At 47.6% G+C, this 22,966-nt stretch overlaps 1 protein-coding gene across 4 annotated transcripts in view; it reads left to right on the top strand.

Annotated features, from left to right (window-relative positions):
• Nucleotides 1–22,966, top strand: part of SIPA1L3 (signal induced proliferation associated 1 like 3) — a 232,662-nt gene that overhangs the window by 144,219 nt on the left and 65,477 nt on the right. For all 4 annotated transcript variants that reach the window (XM_060185878.1, XM_060185877.1, XM_007534451.3 and 1 more), the window contains exons 5-10: nucleotides 3,802–3,990; nucleotides 4,777–4,951; nucleotides 8,747–8,850; nucleotides 9,989–10,146; nucleotides 15,758–16,334; nucleotides 20,266–20,540. In XM_060185878.1, coding sequence (XP_060041861.1) covers nucleotides 3,802–3,990; nucleotides 4,777–4,951; nucleotides 8,747–8,850; nucleotides 9,989–10,146; nucleotides 15,758–16,334; nucleotides 20,266–20,540 — 1,478 coding nt within the window. The remainder of the gene's footprint in view (nucleotides 1–3,801; nucleotides 3,991–4,776; nucleotides 4,952–8,746; nucleotides 8,851–9,988; nucleotides 10,147–15,757; nucleotides 16,335–20,265; nucleotides 20,541–22,966) is intronic.

The following is a 22,966-nucleotide window of genomic DNA, read 5'->3' as shown; positions in this document are numbered from 1 at the left end:
TCTTCCCCTCCTCTCTCCATTTCTCTCTGTCCTATCCAACAATGACGACATCAATAACAATAATAACTACAACAACAATGAAAAACAACAAGGGCAACAAAAGGGAAAGTAAATATTAAAAAAAAAATTTTTCTAAAGAATGATATTTTGGTTTGTGTGTATGTCTCCTGTCTTATGTGGAAACTCGTGTGTGTGTGTGTGTGTGTGTGTGTGTGTGTGTGTGTGTGTGTGTGTGTGTGTGTGTGTGTGTGTGTGTGTATGTATGTGTGTGTATGTTTTGTATCTTTTAAAACATAACTTGTGGGAGGCCAGGCAGTAGCACAGCAGGTTAAGCACACATGGTGTGAAGTGCAAGGACTACTGTAATGATCCCAATTTGAGCCCCCGGCTCCCCACCTGCAAGGGGGTCGCTTCACAAGTGGTGAAGCAGGTCTGCAGGTGTCTTTCTCTCCCCGTCTTCCCCTCCTCTCTCAATTTCTGACCACCTGTCTGTTTTGGTTTTGTCTTTTTGTTGTTGTTGTTGTTACCAGAGTACCAGTCAACACTGGCTTATGGTGGTACAGGGGATTGAACCTGGGACTTAGGAGCCTTAGGCATGAGAATCTCTTTGCATAACCATTATGATGTCCACCCCTGCCCTCCTCTCTCGATTTCTCTGTCCTATCCAATAACAACAACAACAATAACAGCAAGGGCAACAAAAATGGAAAAAATTACCTCCAGGAGCAGTGGATTTATAGTGCAGATGCTGATAATCTGTGGTTTATTGATAACCCTAGAGGCAATAATAATAATAAATTTGTGGAGAGTCATGGCGCCCCATTTTGACTTAACAGAGAGGGGAAAAGCTAGGAGCTATTCAAGCAATGCTGTTGATCACGTTGTCAAAGCCACAATGTGACCTCAGGCCACCTACCTCCAATGTGTTAGAATCAGATTTGTGACCCACGCTGCCCCTAGCTCCCAGCAAGGGCGCTGTGGAGCAGTGTCCGCAGGATGCAAAGACATTGGTCCTACAAGTACATTCATGGAAACCCACAGGCCTAGGGCCACCCAGATTCCAGGGCAACAAAACAAATACCGGACCTCATGGCTTTTCCGGATCCATTTCAAGACTACCCCCCTTGTGATAAGACAAGTTTGTTTGTTTACTAATCACTGGGCCAAAACTGGGAACTCCCAGCCATGAGATCATCCCATTCCTTCCACAAAAGCCTCTTGCCCTGGTCCTGTTTGGCAAGGGTGGGCTGTGTGCTTACAGGCTTTGTCACAGCATGTTATTTCGCCCTGTCTCTTGTCTGTTGACTTAGGGTGACTTAACATCAGCCTCCATAGTCTTTAAACCATAGCCTCAAGTGAATCTTGGGTGCTTGCAAAAGACCACCAAGGAGAGGAGTTTTTTTTTTCCCCTGTACAACTGTGCCCATCCAAGCATGATACTGGCCATGCTGTGCCCACCTCAGGGTGTGGCATGACTTGGTGGCCATAAGTAGACAGAAGCCCAACTGTGTGTTCTTGAGGACGTGAAGCAACAGGGACCCTCAGCCAGAGCCAACAAGGCATACGTAAACTGATATAGCCTCCTGGAGAACTCTCTGGCAGTTCAGTGAAATTGGAGATCCGCCTGTCTGGTGACTCAGCGGTTTCCCTCATGGGTCTAAACCCCAAAGGAGCCACGTACATGTGCACTGAGAGGTGTGTCTGTGGATGTTCTGAGCAACACCATTCTCAGTTGTCAAACACTGGGAGCAGTTTCTGTGCTCATCAGCGGTAGAGTGGATTCCATCCACAGTGTTGAAAGCATCAGCCTCTCACAGCAACATGGGGGAATCTCATATCCATAGCACAGAGAAAAGGAAGCCAGACCCAAAGGAATGCAAACAGCACGAAGCTCAGAAAGCATACAGGAGTGAATTGCAGAGCTAGAAGTCAGGGTTGCCTTTGGGGGTGAGGGAGATGGCACAGAAGGGCTGCCGGGCACTGGAAATGAATGTTTGATTTCTTTGTTGGGGGGAGAGGAGTATGGCAGGGATGGAGCAGGGGCCTCACTGTTACTGGCCACCTTTCTCATTCAGATGGGGTGGGGAGGGGACAGCTCGGTAGTGAAGCTTCCTCCACTGTCATGTAGTAGCCCCACTGTGCGCATGGGAGTGCATATACCTTAACTAGTGAGTTCCCTCTCCAGCCTTGGAAATATTTCTTGATCTGAGTGATGACTGCAAAGTGTTTACTCTGTGATCGCTTCTCTAGCTGTCCTGATATGTGGTGCACACCTGTCTATACATGGGTCATACTCCCCAGTAAAATGAACATTCAAAGGAAAAAAGATCAGGAGCCTTGAAGGAAGTAAGACCCACATCAGCCACCTTGCTGCTTGACCTCAGGTCAAGCTCCTAACCTCTCAGTATTTCCCTAGTCTCCTTGGTAAGATGCAGATGCTTAGACCTCCCCTCAGTAGACCTGCGTGTGTGACTTGACACTTGGCACGAGACCTGGGACTTCTTATTGAGGGCCTCCAGTTAGAAATTGCTTTGTTTACAAAGTAACAGAAAAGGCAGCTAACTAGCTGAAAAAAGTGGGAAGGTAGAATGTGGGTAATGACAAGTTCTCAACCCTGGGTATCCATCAGAATCACTTTTAAATGTATATGTGACAAGTGTTCTCTCCAGTGCCGCGTCATGGAACCTGTGTCATCCATTGTACTTCTTGCTCCCTGGCATGATCTGTGTACACCCTTGCGTGCCAGTTTATTTTTCTTTTCCTCCAGGGTTATCACTGGGGCTCTGTGCCAGCACTACGAATCGACTGCTCCTGGTGGCGTTTTTTTTTTTTCCAATTATTGATAAGACAGACAGAAACTGAGAGGGGAGAGAAAAATCGACACCTGTAGACCTACTTTACCACCCACCCTCGTCTTTGTTTTCCTCACAGCACCTAGGACAGAGCTGGCAACTAGCAGACATTCTACCCATACTTGGGGGGGGGGGGTTTATTGTTGCCACCAGGTTATCACTGAGATTAGGTGCCTGCACGCTGAGTCCAGTCTTCCCAGTGGTTTTTTTTTGTTTGTCTGTTTGTTTTGTGTTTTGTTTTTGCTTTCAGTCAGAGGGTAAGAGAGAGGGAGAGAAAAACAGAGAGAGGCAGAGAAGGACAGACAGCTAAAGCACTGCTCCACCATTCATGAAACACCTCTCCCACCCCCCCGCAAGGGAGAACTGAGGACTCGAACTCAGGTCTGTGGGCATGGCGCCATACATCACTGTGGGTGTGCCACCACCTGGCCCTTACTCTGTATTATCAACAGACAAATCCACTGTCCCACTTGGTCCTTTAGGGGTAACGAAACTACCCTTGCACCCATTTCACAAAATTCGAAACTAAGGCTCACAGAGTTGTAGTCACTTGTTCAAGGTTACATAGCCAGGGACCCAGCAGTGACACATCAGGTTGAGCGCCCACGTTGCTATGTGCAGGAATCCAGATTCAAGTATCTAGTCCCCACTTGTGGGGAGTGTTGGGGAACAAGAGCTTCATAAGCAGTGAAATGGTGTTATAGGTGTCTCTCTCCCTCCCTTTCTTCCCCACCCCTCTCAATTTCTCTTTCCTACCAAAGTAATAAACTAAATAAATGTAAATAATGATAACTTAGCCAGGAGGCAGCAAGTTCAAGTGCTGCCTGGTCCAGACCCAGGGCTTTCTGACCAGAGAGCCCATATTCCTGTCACAGGAGAACAGGATACCCCCTTACATGCGCTGAGATTTTTCAGAGTCTCCTGACCTTCCCTTCTCTCCCTCGAGTAGCTCATCACCCTGAGGGGCTCCATTTTAGAGGATGCCACACCCACAGCTACCAAGCACGGGACCGGCCGTGGGCTCCCCCTGAAGGACGCCCTGGAGTATGTCATCCCTGAGCTCAACATCCACTGCCTGCGCCTGGCCCTCAGCACCCCCAAGGTGACGGAGCAGCTGCTGAAACTCGATGAGCAAGGGGTGAGCCAAGGTCCCCAGGGGGCTGGGGGCTGGGCACTAGGCAGCAGCCGCCTCTCCCATCCCCACCTCCTGTTCTCAGTCATTTCAAAAAGCAGAAATCCACACAAGCTAATTTCAGTGAGATGAGAGCTCTCTCATCAAATTCTGGAGGTGCCAAGAGCCAGAATGTGACTGAGTCTTAGGGAAAGTGGTCAGGATGAAATGGCCTCCAAGTTCCTTTGGAAAGTGTGCACCTTCCTCCCCGTCTCTGTACACGGACTCCCTCTGCCTTCCTGATCCTCCAACATCACAGCCACACTTACATCCCAACTAGCTGACCTCTGGTCCCAGGAGAACCCCTGGCTGATCCATACCGAAGTCAGGCGTCTACCTGTCCTCAGTCCCCAGTGGCCAGGTTCTAGAATCAGCAATATGAAACAAACAGGGTTATTGGAGACGCCTCCCAAAAAAGGTGTTGTTTGCACTGAGCCTTGAATCCTGCAGAATTTCCTTTTGAAGAATCTTATCAGTTTTAGCCCACTAACTATGGGAAGCCGGCCAAAGCAAGGGTTTCTTTCTCTCTTGAGAGAGAGTGTCCTCACCAGCCTCTATAGAAAGAACCAGAGCCTCATGCCTTGGTGGAATGGGAGACTGGAAGAGGGACCATCAGGAAACACCCCATACCTTTTTCTTCCCTCCCCATGTGTGGTTGCCCATGATCCCCACAGTTCCCTGGGCTCCGTGGCCAAGAAACCCTCATGTCTCCCCATCCCTCTGACACCCCCACCTGGCCTTTCTCCCCTACAGCTCTGCCGGAAGCACAAGGTGGGCATCCTCTACTGCAAGGCGGGCCAGAGCTCTGAGGAGGAGATGTACAACAATGAGGAGGCGGGCCCTGCCTTTGAGGAGTTCCTCTCCCTCATCGGTGAGAAGGTCTGCCTGAAGGGCTTCACCAAGTACGCTGCCCAGCTGGATGTCAAGAGTAAGTGGCGGGTTTGGGAGATAGCACAGCAGCTACACACAGGGCCAGATTTGTGTGAAAAGGCCAAGATTTGATCCCTGGAGCCACTCTATGCCAGAGCTATAGGGATTTCTAGTTAACAGAGCCAGTTAGGCAGCTTACCTGAGAGCATATCTGCTTTGCCATGTGTATGACCCAGGTTGAATCTCGCCTGTACATCACTGGGGAAAGCTTCAGTGTTGTGATGCTCCAAAGTCCCAGGTTCAGTCCCCCCACACCACCATAAGCCAGAGCTGAGTAGTGCTCTGGTTTAAAAAAAAAAAAAATGACAGTGCAGCTAGGAAGGTAGCTCTGCAGTTGAGCTTAGGACTTACAAGTGTAAGTCCTGAGTTAGATCCCTAGCACCGCCACATCTCTCTTCCCCCCCCCCTTTCTCCATCTCTCTCTCTCATTAAGAGCAAGTTGTGGGCCAGGCAATGGTTGAGCACTCATATAACCGTGCTCAAGGACCCGAGTTTGAGCCCCTACCCCTCACCTGCTGGAGAAAACTTCACGAGTGATAAAGCAGTACTACAGGTGTCTCTCCTTCTCTTTCCCTCTCTGTGTCCCCCTCCTTTCTCAGCTTCTCTCTGTCCTAGCAAATAAAATAGGGGAGGAAAAAAATGGCCACTGGGAGCAATATATTCACAGTGCAGACACTGAGCCCCAGCAATAACCCTGGTGGCAATTTAATTTAAAAAAAAAATAGGGAATCGGGTTGTAGCGCAGAGGGTTAAGCGCAGGTGGTGCAAAACCAAGGACCAGTGCAAAGATCTCATTTTGAGCCCCCGGACCCCACCTGCAGAGAGTTCGCTTCACAAGCAGTGAAGCAGGTCTGCAGGTGCCTTTCTCTCCCTGCTGTCTTCCCCTCCTCTCTTCATTTCTCTCTCCTATCTAACAACAATGACAACAATAATAAATACAACAATAAAAAAATAGGGGGGCCAGGTAGTGGTGTACCTGGCTAAGCGTGTACACTACAGTGTACAAGGACCCAGGTTCCCCTGGTCCCCACCTGCAGGGAGAAAGCTTCATGCGGGGTGAAGTAGAGCTCCAGGTGTCTCCCTCCCTCCCTGTCTCCCCATTCACCTCTCACTTTCTCTCTGTCTCTATCCAATAATAAATAAAATTTTTTTAATAGATAAAATTTAAAAAGCAAGTAAGAGCAGGTAACAGTGACAGCCTCCTGGGGAAAGCCATTAAACTGCCATGTGGCACCATCACACACCCACCTCATGGCCAGAGATAAAAAGACTGCTGACACCAAGGTGAAGTCATGGGGCACTAGTTGCTGCTAGACTTCACTGTTGGGAGTGCAGATGGTTGGAAAGCAGCAAAAGACATGCCTGCTCTGTGTCTCAGCAACTGCTCCCCAGGATGTGGACTCAGAACTCACACACATGCACGTGACATGCTACATCTTCATGGCCTCAGAGACCTGGGTGATGCCCCCTTCGCACCGGCAGAATTAGGTCACCTGGTGGGTTGCTGCAGGGCAGCGAACATAACTGACTGGAACCATAGGCATCAGCTTTGGGATTTAATGCTGAGCGTGAGTGGGTCTCAGAAGAGTGGGAACTGAATGCTGCCATCCATATGATGGTTATTTTACTTGTGGGTATGTAGGAGACCCGCCGCAATTGTGTGTGTGACTATTAAGTCAGTGAAGTTACTTCCTCCACTACAAAAGGAACAATATCGTCAGAAAAAGGAAACAGACTGACTTTCCCCCTTCTTGGATGCCTGCTGAGTGAAGGCTCAGGGTTCGCCACAGAATGGTGGCTGTTGTGGTGACTCCTCTCTGAGCTGTGAGGGTCAAAAACACAGCATTGGGCTTGACAGAAAATTCATACTCAGAGTCAGGTAGTGGCGCACCTAGTTAAACTACATAGTACAAAGCACAAGGACCCACACAAAGATCTGGATTCTAGCCCCTGTCTCAGCACCTGCAGGAGGATGCTTCATGAGTCGTGAAGCAGGTCTGCAAATGACTATCTTTCTCTCCCTCTCTATCTCCCTCTCTTCTCTTAATTTCTCCTATCAAAAAAGAATTTAAAAAAAAACTTCCAGGAGTAATGGATTTGAGCCCCAGCAATGACCCTGGAGGCAAAAATAAATAAATAAAATAGAATTTGTGCTCACATAAAGTTACCTGCTGCCATGCAGCTCCTATGAGGGATAGATCTCCTCTGCTTCAGGAAGCAGAAAGCTCCTACCGGTTTTTCTAGCTAATAAGAACAAATAACCCCAGCTCACAGTCACCCAGGGATCTTCTGCCTCCAGGCCTAGCCAGTTATGGCTTCATTGTGGTCCCTTCACAGCTTCTTCCCTAGAGCATAAACCCTACAAGGGCGGGGCTCTCCTCCTCCATCTCTTTCATCTCCGTTTCCCCAGCACATCCAGTTAAATCCAACAGGCAGATCCGAATGTCCAGGTGAGCCAAGAGGAGAGCTACCAGGGGCAAGGGTGACACCTGAAGCTCCTTGCATGTGGCTGTGCATTGGGAAAGAGCCTCCTGGCTGTCCTGTCCAGGCAGAGAGGAGCAGTTCAGGATGATGTGAGCACATACTGGGACTTGGACAACCTCATGTCAGGGTCAGGAAAGGGCTCTTGAGGGCATGTCATGACACCTGGGAGAGACAAGTCAGAATAAGCTAGACAGGGAGCAGAAAAAGCATTGCAGGTATAAGGAGGGACACATGCAAAGTTCCTGAGGTATGAAGGCTTTGTCTAGAGATTGGACGTGAGGGATGATGCAGGACCATGAGGGCTAAAGATCAGGGTGTGGGGTCTGTTTCCTATAAGGAGTGTGAAACCTGTAAGAGACAGCACTCCTAACAGCACAGAGTTAAAAACTCTCTGAAGTCATCTAGCCTGAGTTCCAGTCCGGATCGTTGCACTCATTGCTATGTTACTGTGGTCGAATCACTTCCTCTCTGGCTCTTGTTTTCCCCTCTGAAAAGAGGAGCCAGTAACCAGGTGTGTTTCTCCTTAGTCATAACCTTTTCTCCCCCACCCCCACCCCTCACCTCTACCCTCTACAATTGGTAACCAAGATCCTGATACTAGCAGTCATTCTCCCATATATAAGACTCCAGAGACCTGTGAGGGGTGGTTGCAGGAGGCCAGCAGGGTGGCCAAAGAAAAGCTGAAGAAAAGCTGACATTAGATGACACTTGGGCCAGTTTTCACCCCACTCAACTTCAACTCTGATTGCAGCCCGTGCTCCTTTGAGTCTTGCTGCATTGTATGTAGCATTGTATCTGTGAAGCTCACCTGTGTGGTGACTCTGACTCGTTCTCTTTCAGGACTGTACTTCTCCACAGTATAAATAGACCAGCCTGCTCATCCATTCTTTTGACTGACATTTGACGTTCCTTATACCCATCTCCCAAAGCACAGGAGTGTGAGAGTTCTTGGCTATGATCCAAGGAGAGGAAGTGCCAGGCCATCGAGCCCATCTCCAGGTTGAATACAGTCTGCTGAGGAATTTTCCAAAGTGGTGATACAAACTGTACACCTATCCAGCCACATGCAAGGTGTTCTAGTTGCTCCACAGCCTTACCAGGCCTTGGTACTATCAGACATACATTGTTGCCCCCCCCCCCCGGGGTGGGTGTATACCATAAGGTTTCCTTTTTATCTGAATTCATTTAATTTTCAAAGAGTGGAGTTAAGTGAAAACATGAAGTTACAAACCAGCACAGACGGTATGTGGGCTGTGGCAGAAGCCCAGAGGTTTTGGAAACTCAGTGCTAACCAGTGTTTGTGTTTCAGCCGACTCCACGGGAACCCACTCTCTCTACACAACGTACCAGGACTACGAGATCATGTTCCATGTCTCCACACTGCTCCCTTACACCCCCAACAACCGGCAGCAGGTCAGTGGAGGCTGGAGCAGAGACCCAGGGGGGACAGATGAATTTTGTTTGGTGTCCCAGCCTGTCCCCACCCCACCAGCCATTGCACCCCTGGTTAGCTGCCTGCCAGACACCATTCTCAGCAGATGGAAGCCACTGGCCTCAGTAACCCACTGTGCCACCATCACACCACAGTGTTGGTGTACGGTTAAGGATAGTGTCAGAACTGGGGATAGGACTAGACTGAGGGTTAAAGCTAGGGCTAGATTCAGTAGAAAAGGTCAGGGTGAAGGTTGGGATTTGCGATGGGGTTGGGGTCAGTTTTAGGGTTAGCTTTCAGGATAAAGTAAAGATTACAATCAGAGTTGAAGTTGAGTGGGGTGAAAACTGGCCCAAGTGTCATCTAATGTCAGCTTTTCTCCAGCTTTTCTTTGGCCACTCTGCTGGCCTCCTGCAACCACCCCTCACAGGTCTCTGGAGAAGGCCAGGGGTTCCGTGAAAGGGAAGAATGAGTCAGTCAGCATTATTTGAACTGCAGGCAACAGAAACACCAACCAACCTGACATAAGGAAAATGTGGGGTTTTGTTCTGTGACTCTGGAGTATTAGGAGTGGGCTAAGTTGAGGTGTGGCTAGGTCCGGGGCTCAGTGTTAGGAATCTTTTCCCTGTTTCATTTCAGCTTTTCTTCATGGTAGAATATTCACAGGTTATGCTTAGTAGCAGGCATGCCCCGCTAGCAGCCGTAGACTCACATATCCCACCAGGACCTAGCCCTTCCTAGTGTCCCAGAAACAGTTCAGGACTGAATCTCTTTGGGCCATTCACATGCCAGTTCCTGGGCCTGTGACAAGGATGTAATGGCAAGTTGGTCAAGCCTAAGGCACATGACCACCCCAAAGAAAGTGAACAGGGCAAGAAACCCCAGGTTGAATCTCCAGTGCCACCAATAGCCAAGAATTCCCATGAACTCTGGGAAGGGAAGGAGAGAGGGAGGGGAGGAGAGGGGAGAGGAAGAGTAGGATCAGTTCAGCTTGACATGCTAATAGCCATGGGGTGGGGTGAGAAGATGCTATGCTGACCCAAGAGGGAGACCCCTTAAGCTGACTTCTGGCTTTCTTCCCTCCCCCCCCCCCCCCGACTTCTGTTTCCCCTTGACCAGCTGCTAAGGAAGAGGCACATAGGGAACGACATTGTGACGATCATCTTCCAGGAGCCAGGGGCACTGCCTTTCACCCCCAAGAACATCCGCTCACACTTCCAGCATGTCTTCATCATCGTCCGAGCCCACAACCCCTGCACCGACAACGTCTGCTACAGGTACGCGCCTCCACCTGAGGCTGCCAGGGCAGGTTTTAGCTCCTACAACCAGTGAGCCAGGCTCAGACCCACTCATCCTCCTCAGGCGCCAGCTGTCACCCTGAGTGGGGACTCCCAGAGGCCAACTGGTAGGCTGTCTGGGTGTGGGCGAGAGCTGTGGTCCACGTCTGGGTCAACACTTGTCCCTGGAGCAACTCTGTAGACATTGGGGAATGAGTGAGAGTGTGCTGTTTTCTGTTTTTTGTCAAAATTACATACATACATACATATAGATATAATAGAGGCAGGGAGAGGACTGGAGAGATCATTAAGCCTGTTAGAGCACCAGCTTGCATGCCTGAGACCTCCGGGGTCACAGGTTCAATCCCAGACAACACTGTTTTCCAGAGCCTGAGCAGTGCTCTGATCCCCTCATTCTCTTATAATATAAATAAATAACAGTGCAGGAGGTGGCACAGTAGATAAGGCATTGGCCTCTCAAGCATACAATCCTGAGTTCAATCCTTGGCATCACGTGCCAGAGTGATGCTCTGTTTCTCTGCCACCCACCCACCCCTTTAACTAATAAAGCAAATACATATATTTTTTTTAATATTTACTTATTTATTTTCCCTTTTGTTGCCCTTGTTGTTTTACATATATTTGTAAATAAAATAAATCTTGGTGGCCGGGTGGTGGCATAGCTGGTTGAGTGCATGTTACAATGTGCAAGAACCTGGGTTCAAGCCCATACTCCCCACCTACAGGGAAAAGCTTCACAAATGGTGAATCAGTGCTTCAGGTGTCTGTCTCTCTCTCCCTCTCTTATCTCCCTCTTCCTCTCAATTTCTGGCTATCTCTATCAAATAAATGAAGATAATTTTTAAAATTTAAAAATATATTCTATTATAAATAATAATAAATAAAATTAAATTAATCTTAAGAAAGAGAGAAAATGGGAGTCAGGCAGTAGTGCAGTTGGCACAAAGCTCAAGGACCTGCATAAAGATCCCAGTTTGAGTCCCCGGCTCCCCACCTGCAGGGGACTCACTTCACAGGTGGTGAAGCAGGTCTGCAGGTGTCTGTCTTTCTCTCCCTCTCTCTGTCTTCCCATCGTCTTTCCATTTCTCTCTGTCCTATCCAACAACAATGACATCAACAACAACAACAATAATAACTACAACAATAAAACAAGGGCAACAAAGGGGAATACATAAGTAAATAAATAAATAAATAAATAAATAAATAAATAAATGAAAAGACAATGGGGGTGGTGCACCTGTTTAAAAGAGAGAGAGAGAGAGAGAACCAGAGGACCACTCCAGTATATGCGATGCTGAGAAAAGGAGCCTCGATCCTTTGTGGTCTACCAAAAAGCTACAGTTTTCTGGTTGGTTTTTGTTGTTGTTGTTGTTATTTTTTTAATTTGAAAGATCAAATTTATAAAGTCTCCCTCCTCTCCTGAGGCCCCCAGTTGCCATCACAGAAGCCCCTGCTGTTAGCAGGGTTGTGGGTTCTGATATCTCCTTTTCTCCCTTTCTAATACAGATGGTAGCTTATGGCACACACTTCTCTGCATCCTGTACTTTTTCATTCAGCAGTCTTTGAGAACTTCCCATCCCTGTCCATTGAATACATTTTCATATTTCATGACTACGCAATGTCCTAGCATGTGGATTTGTAAGAATTTGCAAGAAAGACTGCGACCCCAGTTGATGGGCCTCCAGGCTCTTACCTGTCACCTGTTCTTACAGTTCATCATGCCATAAAAACCTCATTTACACTCTTCACTGCACACACATCCAAGTACAGCTGCTGGATATAGTCCTATACATGGAGATAGTCAGAGGTAGCGCAACAGACTTTAAAGGCTGGGGACCCAGAGGTCCCAAGTTCCAACCCCAACACCACAATAGGCCAGAGAAGAGCAGTGCTAGTGTCTTGCTCTCACAAAAAACAATCTTAAAAGTCACTATGAAATGAGGATACTGCAGAGGTTCACCGGTGTTCTTAGTGAAGTTTCCAGAAGCTGCAATTCCTTCTCGCACTGTCTGAGAGCTTCCAGTGAGCAGAACCATGCTGAGTGTATGGCCCTGTGGCCTCCTGTCCCCACCCACTTGTTCTGTAGACCTTTGTCTTTGGGCTTTGAGGTCACTTAGAAAGTAGCCTGGTCAAAAGCGGGTTGTTTAGGATCTGAAAGCTGGCAAGCCCTAGAGAAGAGGCAGCCCCAGAGGTGGTGGTGAGCTGGTTGGGTTCAGTTCTTTTTTTTTTTTTTTTTTTTTAGTTCTAATGGCCACCAGTTATCAGTGAGGCTCAGTGCTGGCACTATGAATCTACCGCTCTCAGTGGCCATTTTTCCTCCTTCCTAACTTCCTTCCTTCCTTTCTTTCTTTGATAAGACAGAGAAATTGAGAGGGGAGTAGGAGATAGGAAGAGAGAAAAAGAGGCACCATTCATGGAGCATTCCTCCCACCCCATGGGTGGGGAGTGGGGACTTGAACCCTGAGCATGGTAACGTGTGCTTAACCAAGTATACCACCTTCCATCCCCCCAATTCTTTTTTTTTCTTTTTTTTTATATATTTTTTTATTTTTATTTATTGATTCCCTTTTGTTGCCCTTGTTGTTTTATTGTTGTAGTTATTATTGTTGTTGTCGTCGTTGTTGGATAGGACAGAGAGAAATGGAGAGAGGAGGGGAAGACAGAGAGGAGGAGAGAAAGACAGACACCTGCAGAACTGCTTCACCGCCTGTGAAGCGACTCCCCTGCAGGTGGGGAGCCGGGGTTCAAACCGGGATCCTTATGCCGGTCCTTGTGCTTTGCGCCACCTGCGCTTAACCCACTGCGCTACAGCCCGACTCCCCTCTTTTCTTTTTCTTCAGGTTCAGTTATCCCACTACCCACTGAACTCCTCTTTCCCCTCTGTGAATTGTCTCTGGAGCCTGAAGTTCAACTCCCATTTCTCAAGACTGGCCTTTGCTTGGTCCCCAAAATCCCATTTTTCTTCTCATGCACAAACCTGTTCTTTTTCTTTTCTTTTCTTTTCTTTTTTTTTAACAACTGAATTTAAAAGATTTCTATTATGCAATATTCTAAACATTCTGAAAAGTACAGAAAATAATATGACAGACAGCCATGTGCCCACCACCAGATTTCCCAGCTGTTAACATTTTCCCATGTTTGCTTCAGCACTCTCTCTTTCTTTTTAAATACAACCAGAGCTGCCCCCTCCCACTATCCATCCTTCAACATATTGCTGCTCTCTGGACAGGCCTTCCCTGTTTCCCCACCCCCAGACGCGGCACCCACCACACTATAAAATGGCCTATCGGTGTGGCTCTTGCCTCTCCTGAAAGTAGCCCCATGTCAGTCACCTCCCTATTTGTGCTTTACCAGGTGCACCACCACCCAGCCCCTTGATCTTTTATTTACTTATTTTAATGAGTCATCAGGGAATGAACCCAGGGTCTTGCACCTGTATGATAACTACTGCTGAGTGGCCCTTCTTAGATCAACAGTATCATTCCTTGATTTGAAAGATGGGGGGGGGAGAAAGAGAAGAGAGAGGAAGGGTGAGAAAAAGAGAGAGAGAGAGAGGAGAAAGAGAACAGAGAAGGAGACCACAGCACTGCTTCTGCATCCATAATGCCATGCAGGGTTGCTCCCATATGATGCTGGGGCTCAAACCCCAGAACCTTGTATTTAGTGCAACCTCTACCACATGTGCCGACCCTCAGCCCCAACTTACTATTTTTTTTAATTCAGTTTTTACTAAGAAAGTGTAATACCAAGACCAAGGCACCATTCCACCCCCTTTTATGCAGCACCAGGGACCTAACCCTGGGCTACATGCGTGCAAGGTATGTGCTGTGCCACTGAAGTGCCTCCCCAGCACCTACAGGCATTTCTGCTAGTTGGTCAGTTCCTGGCCCAGGCACTGAGAAATGGTTGTTGGCTAAGTAACTGTGAGTGTTGTAAAAACCTTACTGAACACAATGACCAAGGGCCTAGTGGTCACACTGACTCTGGCAGGTGCACCAAAAATGCTGACTGGGGGGCTATGAAAGCCCCCTCCCTCCCAAGGGGGAGTCAGGGACCAGCTGTACTATTGTCCCAAAATCCTCAGCAGCTTGTAGTCTCATGAGTTGTAAAACCATGACTTAAAAAAAGCCAAAATCTGTCACCAAGCAATCCATGAGGGTGAGGATGTTGCAAAGCACAGTCAGGAGGTGGTGTTGAATTAGAGTGGAGGGACAGGTGGGGGCAGCCCATCCATCCCCCTGCATGGGGTCAGGGCCATGCTAATGGAATTTTCCGTGGTGAAAATGTGCCCCAAGGGCATAGCCTTTGAAGAACCTCTTCGCTAGGAACAGCTTTTTGGAGTGGACCCTACATCCACTATTCACCACTAGGAACCTATTTCTTCTTGTTTGTCTCTTCCAGTTTCAGTCATTACCTTTTCATCCATACTGAGCAAGCAGCTGTGCTATGCTGTAAAATTGGCTAAGTTGGGCTGGCACTGCCCATGTGGCACTCTGAGAATGTGGGGATCACTGGGCAGCAAGCAGTGGAGGAGGTGTGATGTCTCAGGAGTCCGGCCTTATCTGCCTGAGAAAGTCTGCGTGTGCCTTGGTCCCTTCCTGTCCCACTTTCAGGGGGCCATCCATGGTGATCCTTTGAAGACTAGCCTTGCCACAAGTGTGACCTGGATTTAAACCCCAGCACCACATGGGGGTGCTGTGGTACCAGGGGAAACTCTGGTGCTATGGTCTTTCTTTTCTTCTTTCCTTCTCCCTCTTTGCCTTTTTCTTTGTTTTCCATCTGAATGAAAAAGCAACCCAGAGCAGTGAAATTACACATGCATGAAGGCCCAGCTACACAGAAGGGGGGGGGGGGGGAATCCTCTCCATACTTTACACAACAGACAAAGAGGTTCAGAAATTGGAGGTGCATGTTTCACATGATTCCTTTTCACATTCACTTCTAGTTCACTAGGTTGCTGTCTGATCTCTCTCAGTGGGATCTGAGAACCGCAATAGGAAGAGCTCACTCCTACTTTCCTGCTATGGTGAATTTTCAGAATGATTTTGGTTGAGTTCACCAAGTGTGTCACATAGCATTGGGCAGTATCAGACAGAAGTCACAACAGACATTTCATGCCAGTTAAGTGTTCTTACCATGACACAGCCTCATGCAACTCAGTGGCTCACAAACAGTGAAATGTCTTACTGCCTCCCAGAAAGCTACAGGGTCAGCCAGGTTCTGGCTAGTTAGCTTCAAGTCTGCTCCTTGTGTCCCTCTTTTGTTTGAGACCAGGAGGCCCCCAGAGCCAGGGACACATGTATCTCACAGTGATGACAGGAGCACAGAGGCAAGACAGTGCCCCCCACACACACCCCAGCCCATGCCAGTGCTTGGAAATCATTGGTCAAATCCAGTTACATGAGCAGAGCCAGGAGAAATGGGCAGGTTTACATGAACCCCTGAGGGTGGAGAGGAAGGAATGAATCTGTGCTCAGATATCCAAGTGTAGGGCCTGAGCATGCACGTGTGCGTCCTATGACTGTAAAGTCTCATTCCCTAGGGTGCCTTTCTCTCTGCCTGCCTGTCTAAATGATTTCTCCCTTTTCAGCATGGCTGTGACCCGATCCAAAGATGCGCCTCCTTTCGGCCCCCCCATCCCCAGTGGGACCACTTTCCATAAATCTGACGTCTTTAGAGACTTCTTGTTGGCCAAGGTGATAAACGCCGAGAACGCCGCTCACAAGTCCGACAAGTTCCACACCATGGCCACCAGGACACGCCAGGAATACCTCAAGGACCTGGCCGAGAACTGTGTCTCCAACACTCCCATTGACTCCACAGGCAAGTTCAACCTCATCTCACTGACCTCCAAGAAGAAGGAAAAGACCAAAGCACGGGCGGGCGCCGAGCAGCACAGCGCAGGGGCCATCGCCTGGAGGGTGGCAGCTCAGGACTACGCGCAGGGTGCTGAGATCGACTGCATCCTGGGCATCTCCAATGAGTTTGTGGTGCTCCTGGACCTGCGCACCAAGGAGGTGGTGTTCAACTGCTACTGTGGGGATGTCATTGGCTGGACCCCGGACGCCACCACACTCAAGATCTTCTACGGGCGAGGGGACCACATCCTCCTGCAGGCTGCAGAGAGTTCTGTGGAGGACATCCGGGAGATTGTCCAGCGGCTAAAGGTAAGGAAACGGCACCACAGTGGGACAGCAAAGTCATCAGAACCACTGAAATACTGGCCTATAGCTAGGATGGAGAGAATCACAGCTGTCACTTACTCACTTGGGTCCAATGAGTCTTCTTTTGGAGAAGATTCAGGCTAGAGATCTGAGGCTGTCACTGCCATGCCTTTGGGTGAAAGAAAAAAAAAAAAGAGCATATTTATTCTCTCTGGGTGCTGATAGAAAATGTTAAGTTCAAGAGGCTGGAGAGAAGATTCACTAGGTAGAACATGGACCTCTCCATGCACAATGCCCAGATTTTAGTCCCAGTACTACATAGGCAGTTCCAAGACACAAGGGGAACCTCCAGTGCTACGATGTCTCTCCCTCTCTGTTTTTCTTTCTCTCTGTGTGTGAATGAGAAAGATGCCTGGAATGGTGAAATCACACATGTATGGAGGGGGAAAAAAGCATAGATATATAGATAGTGTGTGTAATTTATATATATATAATGTTCAATTTATTTAAAAAATGTAAGAGTGCTTTCTAGGAGAGTTAAAGTAGAGTAAAAAGCTTCTAAACTACTAAGAATGGGCATATGGGAATCAGGCTGTAGTGCAGTGGGTCAAGCACATGTGGCGCAAAGTGCAAGGGCTAACTTAAGGATCCTGGTTCGAGCCCCCAGCTCCCCACCTGCAGGGGAGTCACTTCACAAGCGGTGAAGCAGGTCTGCAGGTGTCTTTTCCCTGCTGAAGAATGGGAAGAGAATTGTTGTTGTTTTTTTTTTAATATTTATTTATTTATTTCCTTTTTGTTGCCCTTGTTGTTTTTAGTGTTGTTGTAGTTATTATTGTTGATGTTGGCTCAAACCGGGATCCTCACGCTGGTCCTTGCACTTTGCGCCACATGTGCTTAACCCGCTGTGCCACCACCTGACTCCCTCATTATTTTTTTAATGTCAGTGGGAGCTGTATGGAATTTATATAACACAGTAGTTAAGAACAAGGGTTCAGGGCTGGACAGACAACTCACTGTGTAGTGTGTGTGTCCCGCCAAATTCAAGTCCCAGTACCACATGGAAGGTGCTATATAGCACTGGAGAAAGCCCCAGAACTGTACCTTCTCTCTCTAATTCTTCTGTCTCCTTGTCTCTCAAAGGGAAAGGCTTCCTAAGTGGTAAAATCACATGTGCACTAGGCCCTATCTCTACAGAAGGTGGATGGATGGATGGATGGATGGATGGATGGATGGATGGATGAATAGATGGAGCTATGGAGATAGCTCAACAGATAGAGCATAGGACTTACATGCCTGAGGTTCCCAGTTTGATCTCTATTGCTGCATGTACCACAGTGATGTTGACTTGGCTCCCCGTCCCTACCCCACCCCATGGGAAAGTCACTTTTACTAAATAGTAAATGAATCTTTTAAAGATGGGTAGGGGAAATGGAGCAAACAAATGACATAAGGTAGAAACTCCTTCACGTCAATTCATACCCTCTTGGCCCAAACTTAGTTATTTGTCCACATCCAGCCACCCAGGAGTTAGATGAGGTCCCCAAAGGATGTCCATGTGGCCATCAAAATTGTCTTTGCAGTAGGCGGTCTAAGGAAAAAGGGTTGGAGATAGTGATAGTGATGGAAATGTAAGGCAGTCAGTAGTCCCATCACAGCTCTAGGAGGGTGGGCCCAGTGGCCCACACAAGTTCTTTTATAGCCAAATCCTTTAAAGGGGTAACTCTTTCAAAGGAAGAGAACTTTTGATCCCCAAAGCAGAAGTAACGGACTGGGATGAAGCCACTCACAATGTGAGACGCTGAACTAAGGGCTTTCCTTTCCAGTCACTTGCTTTTTTATTTTAGATAGAGACAGAGGCAGAGAGAGTAAAAAAGACCATGGCACCAAAGCTTCCTTCTTTGTGGTGGGGAGTGGGTTTGAACCTGGATCACTCTTATGGCAAAGCAGCGCACTATGTAAGTGAACTATTTTGCCAGCTCCCAAATCAGGTGGTTGTTCTTGAGTATGCAGTAATGGGGAATGTATTCAGGGCCTCACATAATGCATGGCTGCTGAGTCACCTCTGGACCAAGTTGTTTGTTTGGTTTTTTTAATCCTAAAGAAGAGAGGGCAAGAGTAGAGAGCCTAATGGTTATGCAAAGAGACTATCATGCTTCAAAGTCCTGAGGCTTCAAAGTCCCAGGTTCAATCTCCAGTACTACCATAAGCCAGAGCTGAGTAGTGCTCTGGAAAAAAAAAAAGAGAGAGAGAGAGAGAAAGAGAGATAGAAGAGGGAGTCAGGCTGTAGCGCAGCGGGTTAAGCGCAGGTGGTGCAAAGCGCAGGGACCGGCATAAGGATCCCGGTGCGATCCCCCGGCCCCCCACCTATAAGGGGAGTCGCTTCACAAGCGGTGAACCTGGTCTGCAGGTGTCTGTCTTTCTCTCCCCTTTTCTGTCTTCCCCTCTCCTCTCTTGATTTCTCTGTCCTATCCAACAACAGTGACATCAATAATAACTACAACAATAAAACAACAAGGACAACAAAAGGGATTTAATTAACTAATTAATTTTAAAAAGCAGAGGGAGAGACACCACAGCACAGCTCCTCTAGCCACACAGCTTCCTACCCCGACCCCCGTTACACACACACACACACACACACACACACACACATATTGCTGTACAAGGTGCTCCCATGTAAGCCCAGGACCCTATATGGCCAGCCAGCTCCTGGCCCTTCAAATCTTTTTTTTTTTTTTTTACTTTTTAATTATGGATATTTTCAGACATGCACAAAGGAACTCACATAATGAGCTCCTAGCCCCATTACCAGCCCAAGGTCAATCTTGTCTCTTCTTGCCTTCCCTTTTCTCCCACCCCTGGTTATTTCAAAACAAATCCTTGACATCCTGTCATTCTATCTGTAAACAGTTCAGTGTTTGCCTCTAAAACAGCCTCTTTAAAAAAAAACTTTCAGAAGTCGGGTGGTAGCGCAGCGGGTTAAGCGCACATGGTGCAAAGCGTTAATGGACTGGCGTAAGGATCCCGGTTCTAGCCCTGGCTCCCAACCTGCAGGGGAGTCCCTTCACAGGCAGTAAAGCAGGTCTGCAGGTGTCTGTCTTTTTCTCCCCTTCTCTGTCTTCCCATCCTCTCTCCATTTCTCTCTGTCCTATCCAACAATGACGATATCAAAAGCAACAACAATAATAACAACAAGGGCAACAAAAGGGAATAAATAAATAAATAAATAAAATTTTTAAAAAGAAACTGTTTTTTTAAAAAAATAAATTTCATCATCACATATTAAAAGAAGTCACAACAATTCTTTGTTTCATGTAAATAAGTTAGCCTATAAGATTGTGTACTGGGTCTCACTCAATAGTTGTTGAGGGTAGGATAGGAAAGAGTCAACAGGGAGGCCAGGCGGTGGCATACCAGGTTAAGCACACATATTATGAAGTGTAAGGATCCTGGTTCAAGCCCCCAGCTCCCCACCTGCAGAGGGGTTGTCTTACAAGTGGTAGAGCAGGTCTGCAGGTATCTCTCCTCCTCTCTATTTTCCCCTCCCCTCTCAAGTTCTCTCTGTCCTATCCAGTACAATGGAAAAAAAAAAAAAATGACTACCAGGAGCAGTGGATTCATAGTGTTGGCTCTGAGCCCCAGCAATAACTCTGAAATCAACAAAAAATAAAAAAGGAAAGAGTCAACAGTACCAGGCAGACTACATCCCCCTGAGCATTAATAGGTCTGTTTTGTGGAGAGTTCACCACTCTCAGTAGCCTCTACTACCCCCAATCTCAACATCCAAACCATAAACCAAGACATAGGGTCACACATTCAGGTGTGTCTGGCATCTTCCAGGGGCAGGGGGTGTCTTTGACCTCAAAGAAAGAAGTCTGGGCTCTCACACTGAGCTCAGTGTCTTAACGCTCCATCCCACCTGTATCACCCACAGGTGATGACCAATGGCTGGGAAACAGTGGATATGACACTGCGGCGGAACGGGCTGGGGCAGCTGGGTTTCCACGTCAAGTACGATGGGACGGTGGCTGAGGTGGAAGACTACGGCTTTGCCTGGCAGGCTGGCCTCCGGCAAGGTAGCCGACTAGTGGAGATCTGCAAGGTGGCTGTGGTCACCCTGACCCACGACCAGATGATCGACCTGCTGCGCACCTCCGTCACTGTCAAGGTGGTCATCATCCCGCCCTTTGAGGACGGCACGCCCCGGAGGTAAGGCTGTCCACCCTGGGGATGGGGGGGGGTTTGACTCCTCAGCAAGAATGTGATGACAGCCAGCATTGGCAATGGCTGGGAGGCCACATCTGTGGGCAACTCGTAAACGTTCTTCAAGGGTTTTTTTTTGTTTTTCCCCATGGTGCACTGAGTCTTCTCACCAACACAATTATACTCCTTCCAGGAGACTTTTTTTTTTTTCTTTTTTAAATTTCCAGTTAAATTCCAGTTGGAAATCATAATCCCTGATTGTAATTTCTAGGGTCAGCAAAATAGCTCACTTGGATAGTGCACTGCTTTGTCATCTGCACAACCCAGGTTCAAGCCTGCCCACCCACATCAAAGGAAGCTTTGGTATAGTGGTCTCCTCTCTGTCTCTCCTCTCTCTTCTCTCTCTCTCTCTCTAGTCTTACCACTGTCTAAAAGAGTGGGGGGAGAACATGCTAACCAATATTAATTCCCAATTACATTTAATTTGCAGTTTTAATTTCCATTTGAGGGAGAGATACTCAAAGAGGAAACACATTACAGCACATGCCATACCTGTGCTCCATGTGGTGCCAGGGACTTGAACCTGGGTCCCTGTGCCTGGTAAATTGTGTACCCCACTAGGTGAACTGTCCCCCCAACCCCTTGACGGATTTTTTTTCTTTTTTTTATTAGTGATTTAATATTGAGTCACAAAATTACAAAATAACAGGGATACAACTCCACACTATACCCACAACCAGAGTTCTGTATCCCCAGTCCCTCCATTGTAAGCTACCACATTTCTCCCAAAGTTGCAATTAGGGGTTAACTATTATTTCTATAACTATCTGTCTATATTTGTATATATTTGCCCCCCCCTTTTTTTAAAGATTCTATCTTCTCTTCCTGCTCAAGTCACATATACACCTGTTACTACATCCAAATGTCTGTCCATGTTTTTCCTCCTCTCTCTCCAATTCCTGATGGAGTTGGAGTTCAGAGCCCTCTGGTCATCTTGCGCCTATCATTCCTCTCCCACCAGGAGTATGGATCAAAATTATTTTGGGGGTGCAGAAGGTGGGAGTTCTGGCTTCTATAATTGCTTCTCCACTGGACATGGGCATTGGTAGGTAGATCCATACCCCCAGCCTGTTTCTGTTTTTCCCTAGTGGGGTAGGGCTCTGGAGAAGTGAGGTTCTGGGACATATTGGTGAGGTTGTCTGCCCAGGGAAGTCAGGATGGACTCATGATATCTTCAACTTGGCAGCTGAAAAGTGGCAAGATATAAAGTGGGACAAAATGATCAATAAACAGGAAACAAAAAGTAGAAGTAGAATAAATGAGGGCAGGGGTCTTAGGGTGGAAAAAAGCTGGGAAGTCCCTTCTGGGCATGTTCCTAGGGCGCCACAACTATCATAGTGAGCTTGATAACTAACATGGAGTTGGGCAAAAAAAAGGGCTAGAAAATTGAATTAAGGGGTTCAGGGCAGTGGGTTAAGTGCACGTAGCTCAAAGCGCAAGGACCAGCATAAGGATCCTGGTTCAAGCCCCTGGCTCCCCACCTGCAGAGGAGTCACTTCACAGGTAGTAAAGCAAATCTGCAGGTGTCTGTCTTTCTCTTCCCCTCTCTGTCTTCCCCTCCTCTCTCATTTCTCTCTGTCCTGTCCAACAATGAATGATAACATCAACAAAAATAATAATAATCACAACAAAGCTACAACAAGGGCAACAAAAGGAGGGGGGAAATGGCCTCCAGGAGCAGTGGATTCATGGTACAGGCACTGAGCCCCAGCAATAACCCTGGCAACAAAAAAAATTGAATTAGGACTGGAGTAGCTCCCATTCTTGAAAAAAAATCTGTGAATAAAGTTAACTGCTTACCCCATCCATCTGACCCAGGGCCCATATATATATTTACATTTAGCACCGGAGCCTGTGTAACCTCTGAACCCCTATTGGTCTGAGCCCACAGTTCATGGCCACAGCTGGGAACATTGCAGGCTGCACTCATTTCAGGACCAGTCTTCCTCGAGTGGCAGGGCAGGATGACCTAGTCTCCCTTTGGAGACTTGAGCAGTCCCTATCATTGCGCTTTATGGTGAGGGCAAGGTTCTGGGAAGGCCCACAAGAGGGCTTGTGATGATGTTCCTGATGGAAATGACCATTGATGGTTGAGAGACAGATCCATTATAGAAGACTTTGCCCATCATATTTGTTTGGGAGTCCAAGGATTCCCTAACTAGATGCCCTAGATTATGGAGTGGTGTGATATTGACCAAAAAGTCCATTATTAAGTAAGCCAGTCTCTTTTTTTTTAATTTCTTTATTGGGGGATTAATGCTTTACATTCGACAGTAAATATAATAGTTTGTACATAACATTTCTCAATTTTCCACATAACAATACAACCCCCACTAGGTCCTCTGTCATCCTTTTTGGACATATACTCTCCC

The sequence above is a fragment of the Erinaceus europaeus genome, chromosome 2 (genome assembly GCF_950295315.1).
Source record: "Erinaceus europaeus chromosome 2, mEriEur2.1, whole genome shotgun sequence".
Lineage (NCBI taxonomy): Eukaryota > Metazoa > Chordata > Mammalia > Eulipotyphla > Erinaceidae > Erinaceus > Erinaceus europaeus.
This window is presented reverse-complemented; position numbering and strand designations above follow the sequence as displayed.